The 16,320-nt window shown below is 41.1% G+C and overlaps 2 protein-coding genes across 2 annotated transcripts; one reads left to right on the top strand and one right to left on the bottom strand.

Annotated features, from left to right (window-relative positions):
• The first annotated feature begins 19 nt into the window (after positions 1-19).
• On the top strand, positions 20-6,931 carry zbtb24 (zinc finger and BTB domain containing 24). Its single transcript, XM_077731594.1, has 8 exons — positions 20-120; positions 1,193-1,879; positions 2,635-2,802; positions 2,876-2,959; positions 3,142-3,225; positions 3,294-3,375; positions 4,586-4,823; positions 5,448-6,931. The coding sequence occupies exons 2-8, from the start codon at positions 1,201-1,203 to the stop codon at positions 5,790-5,792; spliced, it is 1,680 nt and encodes a 559-aa protein (XP_077587720.1). The 5' UTR covers positions 20-120; positions 1,193-1,200; the 3' UTR covers positions 5,793-6,931.
• A 259-nt stretch (positions 6,932-7,190) lies between these two features.
• foxo3a (forkhead box O3A) lies at positions 7,191-15,177 on the bottom strand. Its single transcript, XM_077731331.1, has 2 exons — positions 14,222-15,177; positions 7,191-12,595 (listed from the first exon to the last, which is right to left on the bottom strand). The coding sequence occupies exons 1-2, from the start codon at positions 14,741-14,743 to the stop codon at positions 11,486-11,488; spliced, it is 1,632 nt and encodes a 543-aa protein (XP_077587457.1). The 5' UTR covers positions 14,744-15,177; the 3' UTR covers positions 7,191-11,485.
• Positions 15,178-16,320: the final 1,143 nt, after the last annotated feature.

The following is a 16,320-nucleotide window of genomic DNA, read 5'->3' as shown; positions in this document are numbered from 1 at the left end:
TTTTTTAATTTTTTTATAAAGGAACTTCAGAGTGTATGCAAATCCGTTCCTGGGGAAGTCTCGTCATTGTCGCATGTCTCGCGATAACTCATCAGTCTTCTTCCGGTTAGCAACAGTGCGGTAAGTTCCTGACAGCTCGCTATCACTTTATATTACTAAAAAACAGTGGCTTTTCCAACTAATCCTTCGTCAGGCAAAGGTAGTTCATGCTTTTAAATTTTTAAGATTTTTATTTTTCTGAAAGGGGCCAAGTGGGTGTTGTGTTCGTGCTATTGCAGCATTTGTATTATTTTTTGCAAATGTGAAAAGTTGCGCGCGTATTTTGATCTGCAAATTCCTTTGAATGAGGTTTCCCACTATTGTGTCTGATGAAAATATTTTTATTTTATTTTTTGTTTGTTCGTTGGTTTTTGTTTTAAATTATGTGATTAGTCTTTCTTCAATAATTAGGTCAGTAAAATAAATAAATAAATAAAATAAAAATGCGACCAAGACGATTTAAAATAACCAATGCCGCTCAACAGCATTAAAAACTGCTATAACATTGTATTAAACGGCAGTTTTATGTATATTATTGTTTTACATAAAGTTTAGGCATGACAGCTCGCTAGTTAGCTTCCGAGTTTGGCTTAATCTTAACAATTTAACATGTATATGTATGCTTGTTTACTTTCGGGAGTGATGCAGTATGTCCAGATTGATTAACACAACCGTAATCCATTTAGTTTTGGAATGGAAAAGCAACCCAGATAAACTTTTGGAGTCCCCTGTGTCAAATGCGTATGACATAGGCACACCACTTCACCATTTTGGACGTGTTGTTGATCATTTGCGAGGATTCAATTTGAATGGCACTTGGTAGTCGTGCAACACTTACCCTAACATACCACAGAAATGAGCAGTGAAGTAGTGTCTCTGCAATGCAAATGGCTTTGGGTGGGATTGTTTATTTCCTGATAATAAAACCTTTAACAAGAAAAAAATAATCAAAAATGTAAAAATCATTTAAAAAAATAAGAAATAAAATTTAAAATAAATAAATACATAAAATAATAGAAAGAAGATTTTCAGCGAGTGTTGTGCTTTGAGATTTTTTCCGAAGTAAAAAGTGTGCCGCAGCTCAAAAAAGGTTGGGAAACACTGCTGTAATTCATATTTTAATGTCTTTTTTTAAATTTTATTTCCTCAACAGTGAAGAAGATGACACTGATGGCCTCGTCTCCCTCCTACAAGACACGTATCCTCAGCAAATTGGCCTGCCTGCGGCAGCATGATGTGTTGTGCGACATCACCCTTCTGGTGGATGCCGAACGCTTTAGGGCGCACAAAGCAGTGTTGGCAGCAAGCAGTGACTACTTTTCACAGCTCTTCACTTCCGACAATAGCACCACATGCCGGCTGGACGGTGTGGCGGCAACCGCCTGTGCTGCCGTGCTAGAGTTCATTTACAGCTCACAGGTGTGTGTCGAAGAGGGCACCGGCGATCAACTCCTAGCCGCCGCCCAGCTGCTGAAAGTGGGCGACCTCGTGGAGGCACTGCACACCACGCCACAACGCAAGACGGCGAGCGTCGAGAACGGCCCGATAGTCAGAAAACGAAGGAAGAAGAGTCCCTCCTGCGACGCCGTTGCCGAAAAAGCAACAGTAGATAAAGACGAAGGAGGAGCAAAGTGGCGTGGTCGTTCGGAGAGACGCAAGATCATACCGCCTGTCAAGTACGACGCTTATAGGGTGGGAGGAGACGTTTCTATAGGAGGGGGAGAAACAGCCAAGCGGTGCAAGAAGAGTAAGACCCCGGACATTGAGATCAGGTGTCATGACTGTGGCAAGGGCTTCAAAAATCATCTCTTCCTGAAGATTCACCAACGCACGCACACAGGTAAACTACATCATTTTTTTTCTGTTATGTGATGTGCGTTTGTGTCACTCCAATGTTTTTAATTCTAAATGAAGTTTTCATTGTCTCTCTAGTTTGTGAAAAAAAACTATTTTGTTCTTGCTCCCCTAATTTTCATTCATCTATTGATCAGTTAAAAGACAGAATAACACAGAAACTGTACATTTGTACATGACCAAAAATATATATAACTACAGTAGTACCTCGACATACGAGTGCCCTGACATATAGGCAATTTGAGATATGAGTAAAATTTCCAGCAAATATTTGTCTTGAGATACGAGACAAGTTTTGATATACGAGCAGACAGCGGATGCGAGAGACTGCTCATAAGAACATTATGGGTACTGTATTTCTCCCCGCAACTGCCTCATGTAATGTCTCTATGAGCACTGGGCGGAGCATTGCATTGTGTTGTTGTTGTTGTCAATAAATTATAATTCTAATTAGCTATTGACAGCGATACATTTTAAATGTATTAGAATTAGGTAGACTGGCAGCAAATCAATTTTCTGTGCCGTTAATGGTGGTTGATGTCCAATTTACTTCAAGTGGGAAGGCCAAAAAAAAAGTCCTTCCACATGCGTACTTCTAACTACGCCAACAAACACACACTTGCAAATTAAGTATTACTTTTAAATTGTATTGCCAACTCAGTGAATAAAAGGATATAATACATTTATATTTACATATATGCTTTAGCAACGTGCAGGAAGTGATGTCATTACTCCTCCCAGGTGAAAAGCCATTTTCGTGTCAAGCATGCGGCGCGGCATTCACGCAAAAGCACACTCTGCTGGTCCACCAGCGCAAACACACGGGAGAGACACCTTTTGTGTGCAGCATTTGCTCCAAGGCCCTGGCCACCAAACACAGCCTAACGGAGCACATGAACCTCCACCAAGGTACAACGCTACGGTTTCCCACATTCCTGGTGTGTGTGTGCCACTCCCATCCTGCAACTGTATTGTCTCTTAGACAACAAGGCGTTCTGCTGCGATAAATGTGAAAAGAGCTTCACGCAGAAGAGGCAGCTGAGAAATCATTATCGGGTCCACACAGGTCAGTTGGAGTCTTTGTATTGTATTTGTAGACTTAAGATGGTCTGTCATCTCATTTTCTGAACCGCGATAATAATCAATAAAAAAGTTGTTTCAGGATTTAACCCACAAGGTTTACTGAAAGTGAAAAAAGTAAGGCTCTTGTCTGAAAAATACTGTAATTATCATTTTTGTTGGTTGCAGGCAAATCTTTTCCACAGTGCGCTCTGTGTCAACGCAAGTTTTTGGATACAGCCCAGCTGAAAAAGCACCTGCGCACTCACACTGGTATAACTCCCAATTAACATATCGTCTGCTGACATCCTGCATGAGTTTGATGACCTCTTTTACGAAAGGTGAAAAGCCATTCACGTGCGAGATCTGCGGGAAGTGTTTTTCTGTGAAGAGCACCTTGCAGACACACATCCGAATACACAGGTAAGCGACTGAGCGTTGGTGGACATTGACAATGATAGACGTCCAGTTCCTTTAGGCTGGGAGTCCAAATAGGTTAGATGTGTATTGCCGTCAATGACAGCCATTGAAAGATATCCGGAATTTATATGCTGTGTTTTCCCACATTATGAGCCATCCCTCAAATAGAATATCACCCACTAAAACCACTGAATACCAATGAACCTATTCTTTATCTGCACATAGTTTCGCACTCACAAGTTGAGAAACCAATGTCTGGTCTCAAAAGCTCCAGATCAAAAGATGCGTTTTATGAAGTACTATTACTACTATTGCTGCTGCTACTACTACTACTATTGCTACTACTATTGCTACTACTACTACTATTGCTACTACTATTGCTACTACTATTGCTGCTACTGCTACTACTATTGCTACTACTATTGCTACTACTATTGCTACTACTATTGCTACTACTACTACTATTGCTACTACTATTGCTGCTACTACTACTACTATTGCTACTACTATTGCTACTACTATTGCTACTACTATTGCTACTACTATTGCTGCTACTACTATCGCTACTACTATTTCTACTACTATTGCTGCTACTACTATCGCTACTACTATTGCTGCTACTACTACTACTATTGCTTCTACTATTGCTGCTACTACTACTACTATTGCTACTACTATTGCTGCTGCTACTACTACTATTGCTACTACTATTGCTACTACTACTACTATTGCTACTACTACTACTATTGCTACTACTACTACTATTGCTACTACTACTACTATTGCTACTACTACTACTATTGCTACTACTACTACTATTGCTACTACTACTACTACTATTGCTACTACTACTACTATTGCTACTACTACTACTATTGCTACTACTATTGCTGCTACTACTACTACTGCTACTACTATTGCTACTACTACTACTATTGCTACTACTACTACTACTATTGCTACTACTACTACTGCTAATACTATTGCTACTACTACTATTGCTGCTACTATTGCTATTACTACTACTACTACTACTATTGTTCTTACTACTACTATTATTATTGCTACTACTACTATTGTTCTTACTACTACTACTATTGCTATTACTACTACTACTGCTACTACTATTGTTCTTACTACTATTACTATGTAACTTGTAGTCCGTAAAATATGGCACTTGAAATTGAAAAAAAATTCCTGTGTCGACCCACAGGGGCGAGAAGCCGTACCGCTGCAGCATGTGCGACAAGTCCTTCTCTGATTGCAGCGCACACCGCAGACACGTGGCGTCACACTCGGGCAGGAAGCCCTTCAATTGCTCCGCATGCGGACTCTCCTTTACGCGACTCGACAACCTTAAGACGCACATCAACAGCCACAACAAGGAAAGGGTGTCAGATACGCCACCGGACAGGGGACGCCCTGGCACCGGTGGCGGCATACAGGCAGAGGTAAGTTGAGGAAACCAGCAACTCATAGTAGTCACTTTAAAGCAGTGGTGTCAAGGTTTTCTTCTAATTTCAAGGACCTTGATTTTTTTTGGGTCATGATTGAGTGAAGAAAAATTCCAATTCATTTGCTCTAACCGAGGGTATATTACTTAGTCATAAAATCCAAATTAAATATATCGTATTTTCACGACTATATGGCGCATCACATTTTAAGCCGCAGTGTCAGTAACGAGTGATATTTCTGTATTTGACACACACAAAGGCCGCACCGTTAAAAAAGACGCAGCCAGGCATGGCAAAACATACACTAGCTTAAACATACATGCTAAAAACACGTTTTTAAAAACACAATGGAAGCAAAACTGAGTTCAGCTGTACTTTACTTAGCCATTTTATAATGTACTCACTCATTGTCTCCCAAAAATCCATCAAAGTCCTCATTTTCTGTGTTCGAATTGAACAATTGCCCAAATGAGTCATCAAAAACGCAAGGTCGCCTTATATATATATAATATAAGAATATAATAAAAGAACATTCGTATCTAGAATTTTGTAATAAATAAAAATGGATAACAGTTTATTTTATAGTTTTTGATTTAATTTTTGGCTCTCACCTCCTTATAGTATCAACTGGCACCAGGCTCAGACCAGGAGCTCCGGTTTGTGGTCACAGAGGACAACATCAGCTCTGTCCCTGTTTCGTCATCGCAAATCAGCCCCATCCAGATGCTGGGCGAACCGCGGGTCGAGTCTTCGCACATGGTCACCCTGAATCGGGACACCACTGTCCACCCTCATGGCCAACAGGTAGCACCACTGCACCTCCACCTCAACCGAGCCATCTCCATCAATCAAACGGCCCAACACATTTCGGGCCACCACATCCATGGACAGACTTTCCAGATTCAGGCTGGGACTGTTTCCTGCCTCTATGCCACAGCTACCGGGGCGCCACCCGCGCAGAGCTGACATCGAAGGGTTCAAGGTCATATACGGTACTAAACATAAAATTAGAATATCCTGTCAGATTAACAGTCTTCCCCATGTCGGAACTCTTCTGAGCCAATTTAAGATTGACTTCCTAAAGGCACAGGACTCTTTTGCATGTGTTTCGAATTACCCACCTCCAACATGCTTTTCACAGCTTTTTATTTTTAATTCGGTTTTTCAGTTAGTGGTTTTAACGGGATGGAAATCTTAATCAGCAAATATATGACATGAAACTGCCTGGGATATGTAAATTTGCGCATAATAGCTCAAAAAGTGTGTTGGTTTCGTCTTTTGCGCTAAATTGCCAAAATAAACAACTTTTACTCTTCATTCTTTTTCTTAAATGTTGGGGGGTGCTGGAGCCTATTTCAGTTAAAGGGCACACCCTGAATCTGATGTCAGCCAATCGCTGGGCAGTATTCTCTGCAATAGACGTTCAATGCCTTTGAAACGGGAGGACAGGCAGCGATCAAACGATTGCCGCTAGCCTCTCCCAGTTCATTGGTGGTCAAGGAGTTAAAATTCACCACTTGCTTCCATGGCAACAACCAACCAAACTCCACCTTAATGTGTAAAAATATGCACCGCTCAGCTTCCCGCCTTGCCGAGTTCCTCTCGGATACAGCACCGTGGTTGGCCGGGAGCTCAAACGCAGATGGCGAATCGGAAAAGCCATCCCCGCTTCACCTGCAATCCCCCAGGGAGATTCAAATTTTTTTTTACACGCGTGTGCATCACGTACACACATGCATTTAAACACCAGGAAAGTTGATAATGGGTACATTGGCATTACCTTGAAATAAAATCACAGCAATTACGTCACAGTGAAATAATTTAAAAAATGGAGGGAACAAAGAACATTAGGTACAATCCCTGGTTTCTGGAGATTTTCTCCATAGTCCCCATATTATCAAGCATTCCTGTAGCCGAGGTCCCCACTCGTCAAATGTCCTCAAAAACCTTATAAACCATGGGTGTCAAACTCGGGTTGGTTCACGGGCCGTACTATAACGTCAACTCAATTTAATGTGAACCAGACCATTTTAGGTATAATATCTTAAATAAAATCGGATTAAAAGAAATGGACGGAAGCCCCAAATATTCCGTTTTTATAGGTCTAAAATAATGTTTATTTGAGCTTTTTTTTTCTTAAAAAGGTCAAGTCTTTTAATCATTTGTTTTTCATTTCAAAAGAAAAACAAAATATTTTTTTATGTTCAATATTAAAGTGGAAAAAGTCGTTATTTATTTTTATGCTTTTTAAACTAAAATCACAAAAGGAAAAAAATGGATCTAAAAATTGCAGTGATGTATTTAAAAAGGGGAAAATCAGGAAATATAATGTACAGCAAAAATCTTCATTTGAATTTTGATCCTAAAAAAAATTTACTTTCTCGGGCCACACAAAATGATCCGGCGGGTCCGATTTGGCCCCTGGGCCTTTACTTTCACACCAGTGACATATGTCAACGCACACACACACAAATGACATTTGCTGTAGCTGTTCTGGAAACTTTATTTACATGCACTGTCTTTCGCGACATTGGCAAAAACCACAATGGACTGAAATACCGGCAACAAATCAACACCTGGAATAAATAAAACGTCCTTATTTTCCTACAAATAATCATATATTTTAATTTTTTGCCCTCATTACAGCTCTGCTTTTTAATTCTACAGCCTAATTCTAGCCACGTCTACACAGAAACGTTTGGCAACATGAGATATTGTCTTGAAATGGCAACAATGGCTCTGACAATAGTGGGCGATAGGATGGGGGGAGGGGGGTCTTGCTATATCACGCTTACCCTACTTTATTTTTAGCACCAAACAACCGCAAACTCCTTTTGAAGGCTGCCTTCACGCTCATTAACATATTAGTTATTCGCTCTACAAGTGACATAATGGTGGGGAGGCATCTAAGTAAACAAAAGTATACATTTATACAGTTACCGCATTTACTCGCATATAAACCGACCGCACGTAAATGCCCCACCTTTAAAATTGCTTTAAAAAATAATAATTTTTCAATTTCTCATGTATAAGCCGCCCACAATTTTCACCTCCATATTCATGGTTTTAATGAGTACAAATGTGTTTCTTTGAAGGGAAAATCTTCAGAAAAATCATCACACATAGTATTTATAAGATACTGTATGAATCAAAAGCATATTATTAGGGTCAAAAGCATATTATTAGGGTCAAAAGCATATTATTAGGGTCAATATCATAAGGAAGTTAATATGCCTGTCTTTGTAGATGCAAAATATCAAATTATTCAATTTAAAAAAAAAATCTATCCTAATGAGAACCTGATGCTTTCTAATGACAGAAATTACAATTTTCTTACAAGATGTTTAAGATGTTGTGGAAACCGTATGGATATCTAAGTCGAGATGTCTCGATTTTATTCGATGGTTCATATTACTGCAATATTTGTAACTTAGTGTTATGGCGTTGTCATCTTGCAATTTCGTGCATGCCGCATGTGCATAAACCATACCCTCTATTCAGGCATATTCTTTTGTTCAACAAATGCGGCTTGTATGGGAGTAAATACGGTAAGTTTGGTCTCGATTCTCTCCCCGGTTGGGTCAATGTTAAAGACATCTGAAGGTATTCATTGATGGCGATAGATGTACAATTCATTTGAACCTAGGGGATTATTGTTTAATGAACAAATTTGATCAACATAAGTTCATGAAGTAGTTGACTTTTTGGGGCGAACGTGAACTGAACTGTGTATTTTGTTTTTGTGGCGGCACGTTGAACAAGTGCTTATCAAATCCGCCTGACAGTAAACAGACGGAGGGTTCCGTGCCTGCGTGGGTTTTCTCCGACTAACACTGCGGTTTCTACACTTGGCCCCAAAGCATGAATTTTGATTGAACATAGGTTCAACTTAAATTTGTGTGCAAAGGGGGTTATTAGTGCTACTGGCCAATGACAGTTGGTGAATGCTCGAGTACTGGGGTGCTCGACTGCCTTCCTCGAGGGTCCCTATCCAGTCGGTTTACAATGTCTCCCTCCACCAACACACTTGAATCAAATGATCAATTCATCAGCAAGTTGTCCAGATAACGATCCTGATTATTTGATTCAGGTGTGTTCGTGGAGGGAGACTTGGAAAACAGATTGGATCGGGCCCCCCAAAGATTGGAGTTTAGCACCCTTGCTTTAGTATGTGAACGACTTCATGGACAAAAATTGTTTAACAAATTGGGGAACTCAAGTATGTGAACAACCTGAAAGAACAAAAGTTAGTGAAGAAAAGTTTGTAAATGTAATTTAAATTGTGTTTTACCTAAAATTTGCAAACTAAAGTTTGTGAACTACTTCAATGAACAAATGTTCGTAAACTCGTACTTGAACGAAAGCTTGTGAACACATTTAACGAAGGAAGGATGTGAATGGGAACAATTTCAATGAATGAATGTTTACAAACAAAAATGTTGTGAACAAATGTTCATAAACGAGTTCAGTGAATGAGAGTTCGCCCCAAAAAGTATGTGAATGAGCAAGTTCAATACATGGAAGCTTGTGATTAAATGAAATAATCATTCAAATGCTCGCCTTTGCAGTCAAATATAGAAATATCACTGTTCATGGCAGTGAATGTTTTCATGGTCAACTTACAGCTTTTAACAAATGTACAAGACTACTCAAAGTAGAGTCCAGAAAAATTAAATGGAAATCATAATTTTGCAATCATGGCCAAAAACATTTCTGAAATTGAAGGAATTTATGAGAATGAATGCACAATATTTAAAAAAAGAAATAAGGCAAATAACTCTTTTTTGAGAATGTAAGAAATTAACATGGATGTCTTTAAGTGTCAAATATAAATGCAGTTTGCAAATACAGTAAAAATGTTTGACTGGAAAAAAGGTGTACCACAGTTGGGAAAAAAGAATACTGTTTGAAAATGTTTGAGTATTAGCAGAAGAAAATTGCAAAAATGTATTAGTAGAAAAATAAGGTCATAAAATTGTAAAGTTGTCAAATTTAACAAGAGTACAGGTGTAAACAATGGGAAAAGTTTAACTTAAATATAATGTTGGGAAAATATTTCCAAATATTACTCAACCATGCACTGATGTACAGAATAAAGATGAAAAATGTGAAATCCAAGAATAAAAGGATATAACTATACTATATTATTTGACAAAAAAGTGTAATAATAGTGAGGGGGGAAAAAAACTTAAAAATGTGAAGTCATAATATGATAAAAACAAAAGTTGTGAAGGTTGTGCAATAATTCCCATTAAAAAAATAGTCATCCTTAATTGAAGGTAAACAAAAAAAATCAATGCAACGTAACAAGAAAAAGATGAAATTTAAGGATAACATTTGAATGTGATGCAACACCCTAAAAAAAGTGCATTTTCTGAACACAGGTACAAAAATCCATACTCATTAATTAAATAAAAATGCCGTATTACAAAAAAAGTCAAATGGTAAGAAATAAAGTTCCAATACTACAATCCTTATGCAAACAAAATAAAAACTAACCCATATGCATCAGAACAACAATTGAATATTCTAATCTAATACCGAATAAGCCAATGCTTTTCCTCATGTCGTTCTTATACATGCTGGAAATTGGACTTTTTTTTCCCCCTAAAACTTATTCTGTGACACTGACGTCCATCACCGTCAATGGAACTACAACATTGTCATCAAACTAAGAAAACAACAACAAAAAAAAACAGTATCAAGTATCCTCCTTTTTGTAAACGAGCTCTTGGCCCAGGTTTGGCAAAATGTTGATGTGAGAGAACTTCCCTGAGACGAATACAACTTTTGTTCCAGTTATGCCAAGTTGCTCAGGTTCATTGATCTGTTTTGTGTGTATAAAGACTTGTGAGTTCAGTACACAAAAACAAAATTCAATGGCTACACTCCTTAACGCAATGGCTGCCATTAATGGTGATTGACGTCCAATCCTTACTTGACCTATAGCAATCATTTATTCAACCAACTCGCAAATTTTGTTGACGAACTTAAACTATGAAGATAAGCTGACAAACTATTGGTCACCAGCTTTCATTCATTGAATGACTTAAGGAACTTGCATTTTTTTGAACTTTTGGTCCCAAAACACTTTCATTAACAAAAGACATCACAAGCTAATGTTCCCAAACCCTTGGTGGTGCGCTTTTGTTCATGAACAACTTTACTAGCACTTGTTTCTGAACATTCACCGACTTTTATGAACATTCGTTCATGAATGACTTCCCCAATGTTGATTCACAAAAGACGTCACGAACTTGTGATCCCAAACTTCAGTTCACTAAGCTTTGGTTGCAAATTTTTGTTCATCCACAACTTCACGAGCTCTTGTTACCAAAGTTCACGAAGGACCTCATGAACTTCGATTCACACGACATTGATTCACCAACCTATGATGGCAAACTTTTTGTTCATTCACGATTTCAACTATCAATCACAAAGTTCCATCCAAGATTTTTGCAGCAAATTTCTTTCACGAAATTATGCCCACAAACTGGTTTGTGAAATTTTGTCATTCTCAACCTCCCGGATGAAATGGATTGGACGTCGGTCGCCATTATTGGCCGTCATGAATGTAACTCATTCACCTCCACGATGGAAAAATGAAATGACATAAATCCAACTGAACATCTTAATAGCAGGGTCTACTTCCGGACCCCTCAGCTCTGGACCCAGCTCGATGTCTGCTCGAAGCCCCCCGGTTTGACGTTGGCGTTGCGGGCGGGGTCGAAGCTGAGGTCCAGACAGTCGGCCTCCATCAGCTCGTTGCGGATGATGGAGTCCATGTCGGACTCCAAGGCGCCATTGAACACCTCCAGGTCCAGATCGGCGGCAGGGAAGCGGTCTGGGCCGGGGGAGGGCGGTGAGCTCTTGCCGGGGGACTTGAGGCCATTTCCAGATGGAATTTGCGGCTGAGCGGCGGAGGAGGAGGCGTGGTCTTTCCGCAGAAGGGGCGAATTGCGGCGAGAGTTCTGCATGGACACGGCGGCGCTGGCCTGTGACATGAGCGGGTCGGACTGGGTGAGCAAGACGTTACCAGAGTCCAGGCTGAGGAGGTCCTGCAGGGTGAGGTGTGCCGTGCAGGAGAAGCTGGTCTGCTTGTTCTCCTGGATGGTCTGCATGGGCGACTGGCGCAGGGCGGTGATGGACGGCGGGCTGAAAAGCGGGCTGGGCACGTAGCTCCCGACCGGGCTGCCGAAGGTAAAGACGGAACCCCCCGTGTCGTCGTCCTCGTCGGGAGGGGCCGGACGGGATGCCGTCAGGCTGATGTTGTCCAGAAGGTCATCCATCAGGCCATCGTTGAGGTTGCCGACACCCGTGGACGGTGATGCGCTACTGGGGCTGGAGAACAGCATGGGGGAGAGCGGCGAGTCGTCGTCGGGGGTCTCGTCCGGCTCCAGGTTGGCCAGGATGGGGGACAGACGGCCGCTCAGAGTGCTCGCGTTGGAGTTGGTGCGGGAACGGAAGTCAGTCCAGGCATCCAGCTCATCGCTGCTGCGTGACGTGGGGCTACCCGTCCACTTGGAGAGGCTCGACGTGCTTTCGGACCCCCCGTCCTGGGCGGCTTGCAGCGAAGCTTTCTTCTTGGTGGCCCGGCCTCGGGCACCTTTCATGTACTTGCTGTTGTCCATGGAGACGGCGCGTCGGCGCGGTGCCTTACCGGCTTTGCCGCCGTCTGGGTTGACCATCCACCAGGAGCTCTTCCCAGTGCCTTCGTTCTGGACCTTCACAAAGCGGGTATGCAAGGACAGATTGTGCCGGATGGAATTCTGCCACAAATACAAAGCAAAATTTACAGTAAAACAAACCAAAAAAAAAAAAAAAAACAGAACATTTAAGGTGAAATATAAGCGAGTGTGGTTGCCCCAATTTTACCATTTAAATTCAAATCCCCTAATAATTCCATACTATAGTCTTTTTTTAACTTTGGTTTGGCGGGACAGAGAAAAATAATCATCATTAAAAATATATGCTACCAAATAAGAGTAGCCTTGCAGTCTACTCTACTACAACATGTGGTGGCGATAAGTAGTGTTTGAGTGGGTATAGGTTGAACGTGTAACCTTTTAGAAATTTGTTCTTGCCTCATCTTCATTTATTTATTTACTTCGCCCAATCAAACGACTTATAAAGTTGAACTTTGAATGGGCAATCTCTTTAAAAAGCATTCCTGTTATGGTGGGCTGCCAGTGAGTTTCTTTACTGCCTTTGCAAGATTTCTGGGGAAACCATAGTTCAGATGCAGTTTTTGTAGCCACGCTGTCATCTTGGCAGTGAAACATTCCGAGTGCCAAGTGTGTACAGTAATCCCTCAAATACCGCGGTTTCACTACATCGTGCATTTTTTATCTGGGTGGGGGAAATTTTTATGTAATTAAATATTTTTTGTAAGTATATAAAAATGTGGAATTCCACGCTGAACCCCGCAAGCAGAAGCCACTCCCCTGTACTCTGCTTGCTACTAGAACTCAGCACTGAAGTAAAAAAAATACAATTTTGAAATGTTATTTATTTATTTTTTAAATAGGAGTGACCCTATTTAGCGGTTTTTCGTTTAACGCGGCACTGTCTGGTCTACATTACCCGTGATAATCGAGGGATTACTTTATGTTGGAAGAACCAAACACCCCGAGAATTTAAAACAGTACACTGAAAGCCAAAGCCAGATTTAGCAAATAATCCAAATAAATTTAGAGGTACCTTCAGCTGCTTCTTAGTGTTATTTCAAAGGTAAACGGATAGAAAAGACCTGAAATTACAGAATGCTCCCCCCCAAAATTGTGCAGCGCTCCTTTAAGAAAAAATGCAGCACAGGATTACAAACTGATTTCCTCTAGCTCTTGCTCTCTCCCATGTAAATCCAGCAAAGCTCTCATCAGTCTCGATTCCATGACAGATGAATTAGTTTTCCAGGGTGGACAATAATCCTCAACATCAAATGGGAAATGCCAAACTGTCCATGATGGAACCATGTGGATGTTATTGTAAAAATATCTCAACTGGGTTATCAACACCAATAGACACAACTAGAAGCAGTTGCTCACAATGACATTTAAGTTGAACTCTTTCACTGACATTTAAACTGGGATTTCTGGCAGTGATCATCACCTGCTAGCCTTTCCCAGTTTTGAGTCAGATTGGATGGATGTCTGTTACGTCAATGGCAGCTAACGAATCAAGAAAATATGGAAATAAATAAATTTAGAACTTAGAAAAAGCTAATTCTGTAGAAATTGTGTCAGAATGCAAATGTTTTGTATTGATTTCTGTTCTTTTTGGATCACTTTCTGTTGATTTTTTGGCAATTCTGGGAAACTGCCAATTGATTTTCCATCATTTGTAGTCCATTTTAGGACAATGCAGGTGTACATTCCAGAAAGGGCTTGCTCGCTCACCTTCCATCCGGCCGAGCTGTTGCTGTCCCCCTTGTCCTTGAAGTAGGGCACGGAGCGGACCATCCAGTCGTAGATCTGCGACAAGGTGAGTCTATTCTCGGGGGACGACTCAATTGCCTGCGTGATGAGGTCCGCGTACGAGTAGTTGCCCCACGCGTTCCGCCGGGAGGACGACTTCCGCAGCTGCTGCGAGGTGGCGGCGACCTGCGTCAGTTGCGCGGAGGACGGCGAGCCGTCCGCGGCCTCCTCGCTGCGGGGCGGCGCGGCCAGACGGAGGCCGGAGGGAGCGAGCGAGCTCGGCGCGAGAGTCCCGATGGCCTCCCGGGGAGCACCGCCGCCTCCCACGGCTCCTCCCTCCTCGTCATCATCCTCTTCCTCCGGGATGACATCAGCGTCGTTCGTGCCTGGTTTGTCCGCCGCGCCGAGCTCCGGACGGGGCAGCGGCCAAGTGCACGAGCGCGGCCGTTTTTGGGGCTCGAAGTCCGGGTCGATCTCCACGTTCGGCTCACTGGGCTCAGCCATGTCACGGTGGGGGATGAGCGGGTCGGGAAGTCACTCGGGTCGCATTCCATCAATGTGTGGGGTAGCGGAGAAGAGGAGGGGGGGCTTCGGGTGCAGTCTATTTGCTGGAATGCATGCTAAGGACACTTGGCGGAGGAAATGAAATACCGCGGCTCGCTCTGCTCGGCTTGGCTTTCTTCTGCAAGCATTTAACACGTCACTCCGCTGCCATCTTGACCGTTTCCTCCCACCACATTCTCGTGCATCTTCCTCGGTCCTCCTCCACCCCGCTGCAGAAATGCGGCTCCCCGGCCAGCTGCACTTGACCTCCACGGTGATGTTTGCACATGCAAATCGTTCATTCAACGGCAGGATTCCACTGCTGCACCTCCTCTTCTTCCTCGTCCTCCTCCTCTGCACTGCTTCGAATTAAAGCGACAGTATGGAGCAGTGACGTCATCACTTGACTTCCCGAGGGGATGCCCAGCTGGATGCAAATTGTGCTCAAATAATTAGCAGCCGTTGACTGCGATAGACGTCCAATAACTTTGAATTAGTAGAGAACATTTTGACAGATCCACGATTTCTTTTTTTTCCCATCCTCTTTATGAAGTGTTTTGTAACTTTATTAGCTGCGAGAGAGTAACCTTGGCAGTTTTTCAATAGATATATAGTCATACATCTACTTAAGAAATTAATTGGTTCCAGACATTTTTTCATAAGTTTAAAATCTCATACTTAGAAGAGTACTTTATACGTAAATTCTCTAATATGTTCTTCTGTCCTCAAGCAACTAAACAAGGGGTGGGTAAATAATTTCACAATGGGCCAGGGTGGGTGTAGGTTTTCATTCCAACCTATAAAGAGGACATCTTTTTTACCAAACTGATGCCCTACAAGTGAGATCGGTTGGAACAAAAACCTGCAGCAGTCCTCAAGGACCGGTTTACCCACCCCTAAACTAAACGCTTTAAAATTGGTCAAAATGTCCCAATTTTGTAAGAAAGATGTGAGAAACACACAAATGAGAGACGATGATCTTACCATTATTTATGTATTAAAATGAATAAGTATTTCAATTTGAGTTGTGATGCTGAATATTTGTACCAATAATTTCAATATTGGATAATTGCATCAAGACCAAACCATGTGGAAAAATTGCTGACAGGTTTATAATCAGTGACCAAAACTTTTATTGAATAAGTTAAAAATAAATAAATATGCAGCACTTCGATATAAATGTTGGCCAGCGTAATAGATGACAATACAACAAGCATATATTGTCCAACAGACATGTATAGTATTGTGTATATGATGAAAATGATTTGAAATATGGAACAAAGCCATCTGTTTTAAAATATTAAAGGGTATTTTGAGACCCAGAATTTTAGCTAGTATATATATTTGATCTTAAAGACGAAATATTTTCAAAATAATGTTACATTTCCAAAAAAGTGATCTTATTTAAGAATAAATTTGACATATTGTGATACAATTGCGTTTTTTAGGAATATACGTACTTCCTAATAATTATTTTTACATTTACTTGTATTAAACATAAAACATTTTTTAGATAAATTGTTTACCCTTTTAAAAAA

This window comes from Stigmatopora nigra, chromosome 13, assembly GCF_051989575.1.
Source record: "Stigmatopora nigra isolate UIUO_SnigA chromosome 13, RoL_Snig_1.1, whole genome shotgun sequence".
Lineage (NCBI taxonomy): Eukaryota > Metazoa > Chordata > Actinopteri > Syngnathiformes > Syngnathidae > Stigmatopora > Stigmatopora nigra.
This window is presented reverse-complemented; position numbering and strand designations above follow the sequence as displayed.

Excerpts from the sequence above, each read along its gene's own strand:
- zbtb24 (XM_077731594.1), top strand. The coding sequence starts at position 1,201 with ATGACACTGATGGCCTCGTCTCCCTCCTACAAGACACGTATCCTCAGC. Across the intron at positions 3,226-3,293 it reads GCACCTGCGCACTCACACTG|GTGAAAAGCCATTCACGTGC; the intron begins GTATAACTCCCA and ends CTTTTACGAAAG. Across the intron at positions 3,376-4,585 it reads ACACACATCCGAATACACAG|GGGCGAGAAGCCGTACCGCT; the intron begins GTAAGCGACTGA and ends GTCGACCCACAG.
- foxo3a (XM_077731331.1), bottom strand. The coding sequence starts at position 14,743 with ATGGCTGAGCCCAGTGAGCCGAACGTGGAGATCGACCCGGACTTCGAG. Across the intron at positions 12,596-14,221 it reads ACAGCTCGGCCGGATGGAAG|AATTCCATCCGGCACAATCT; the intron begins GTGAGCGAGCAA and ends TATTTGTGGCAG.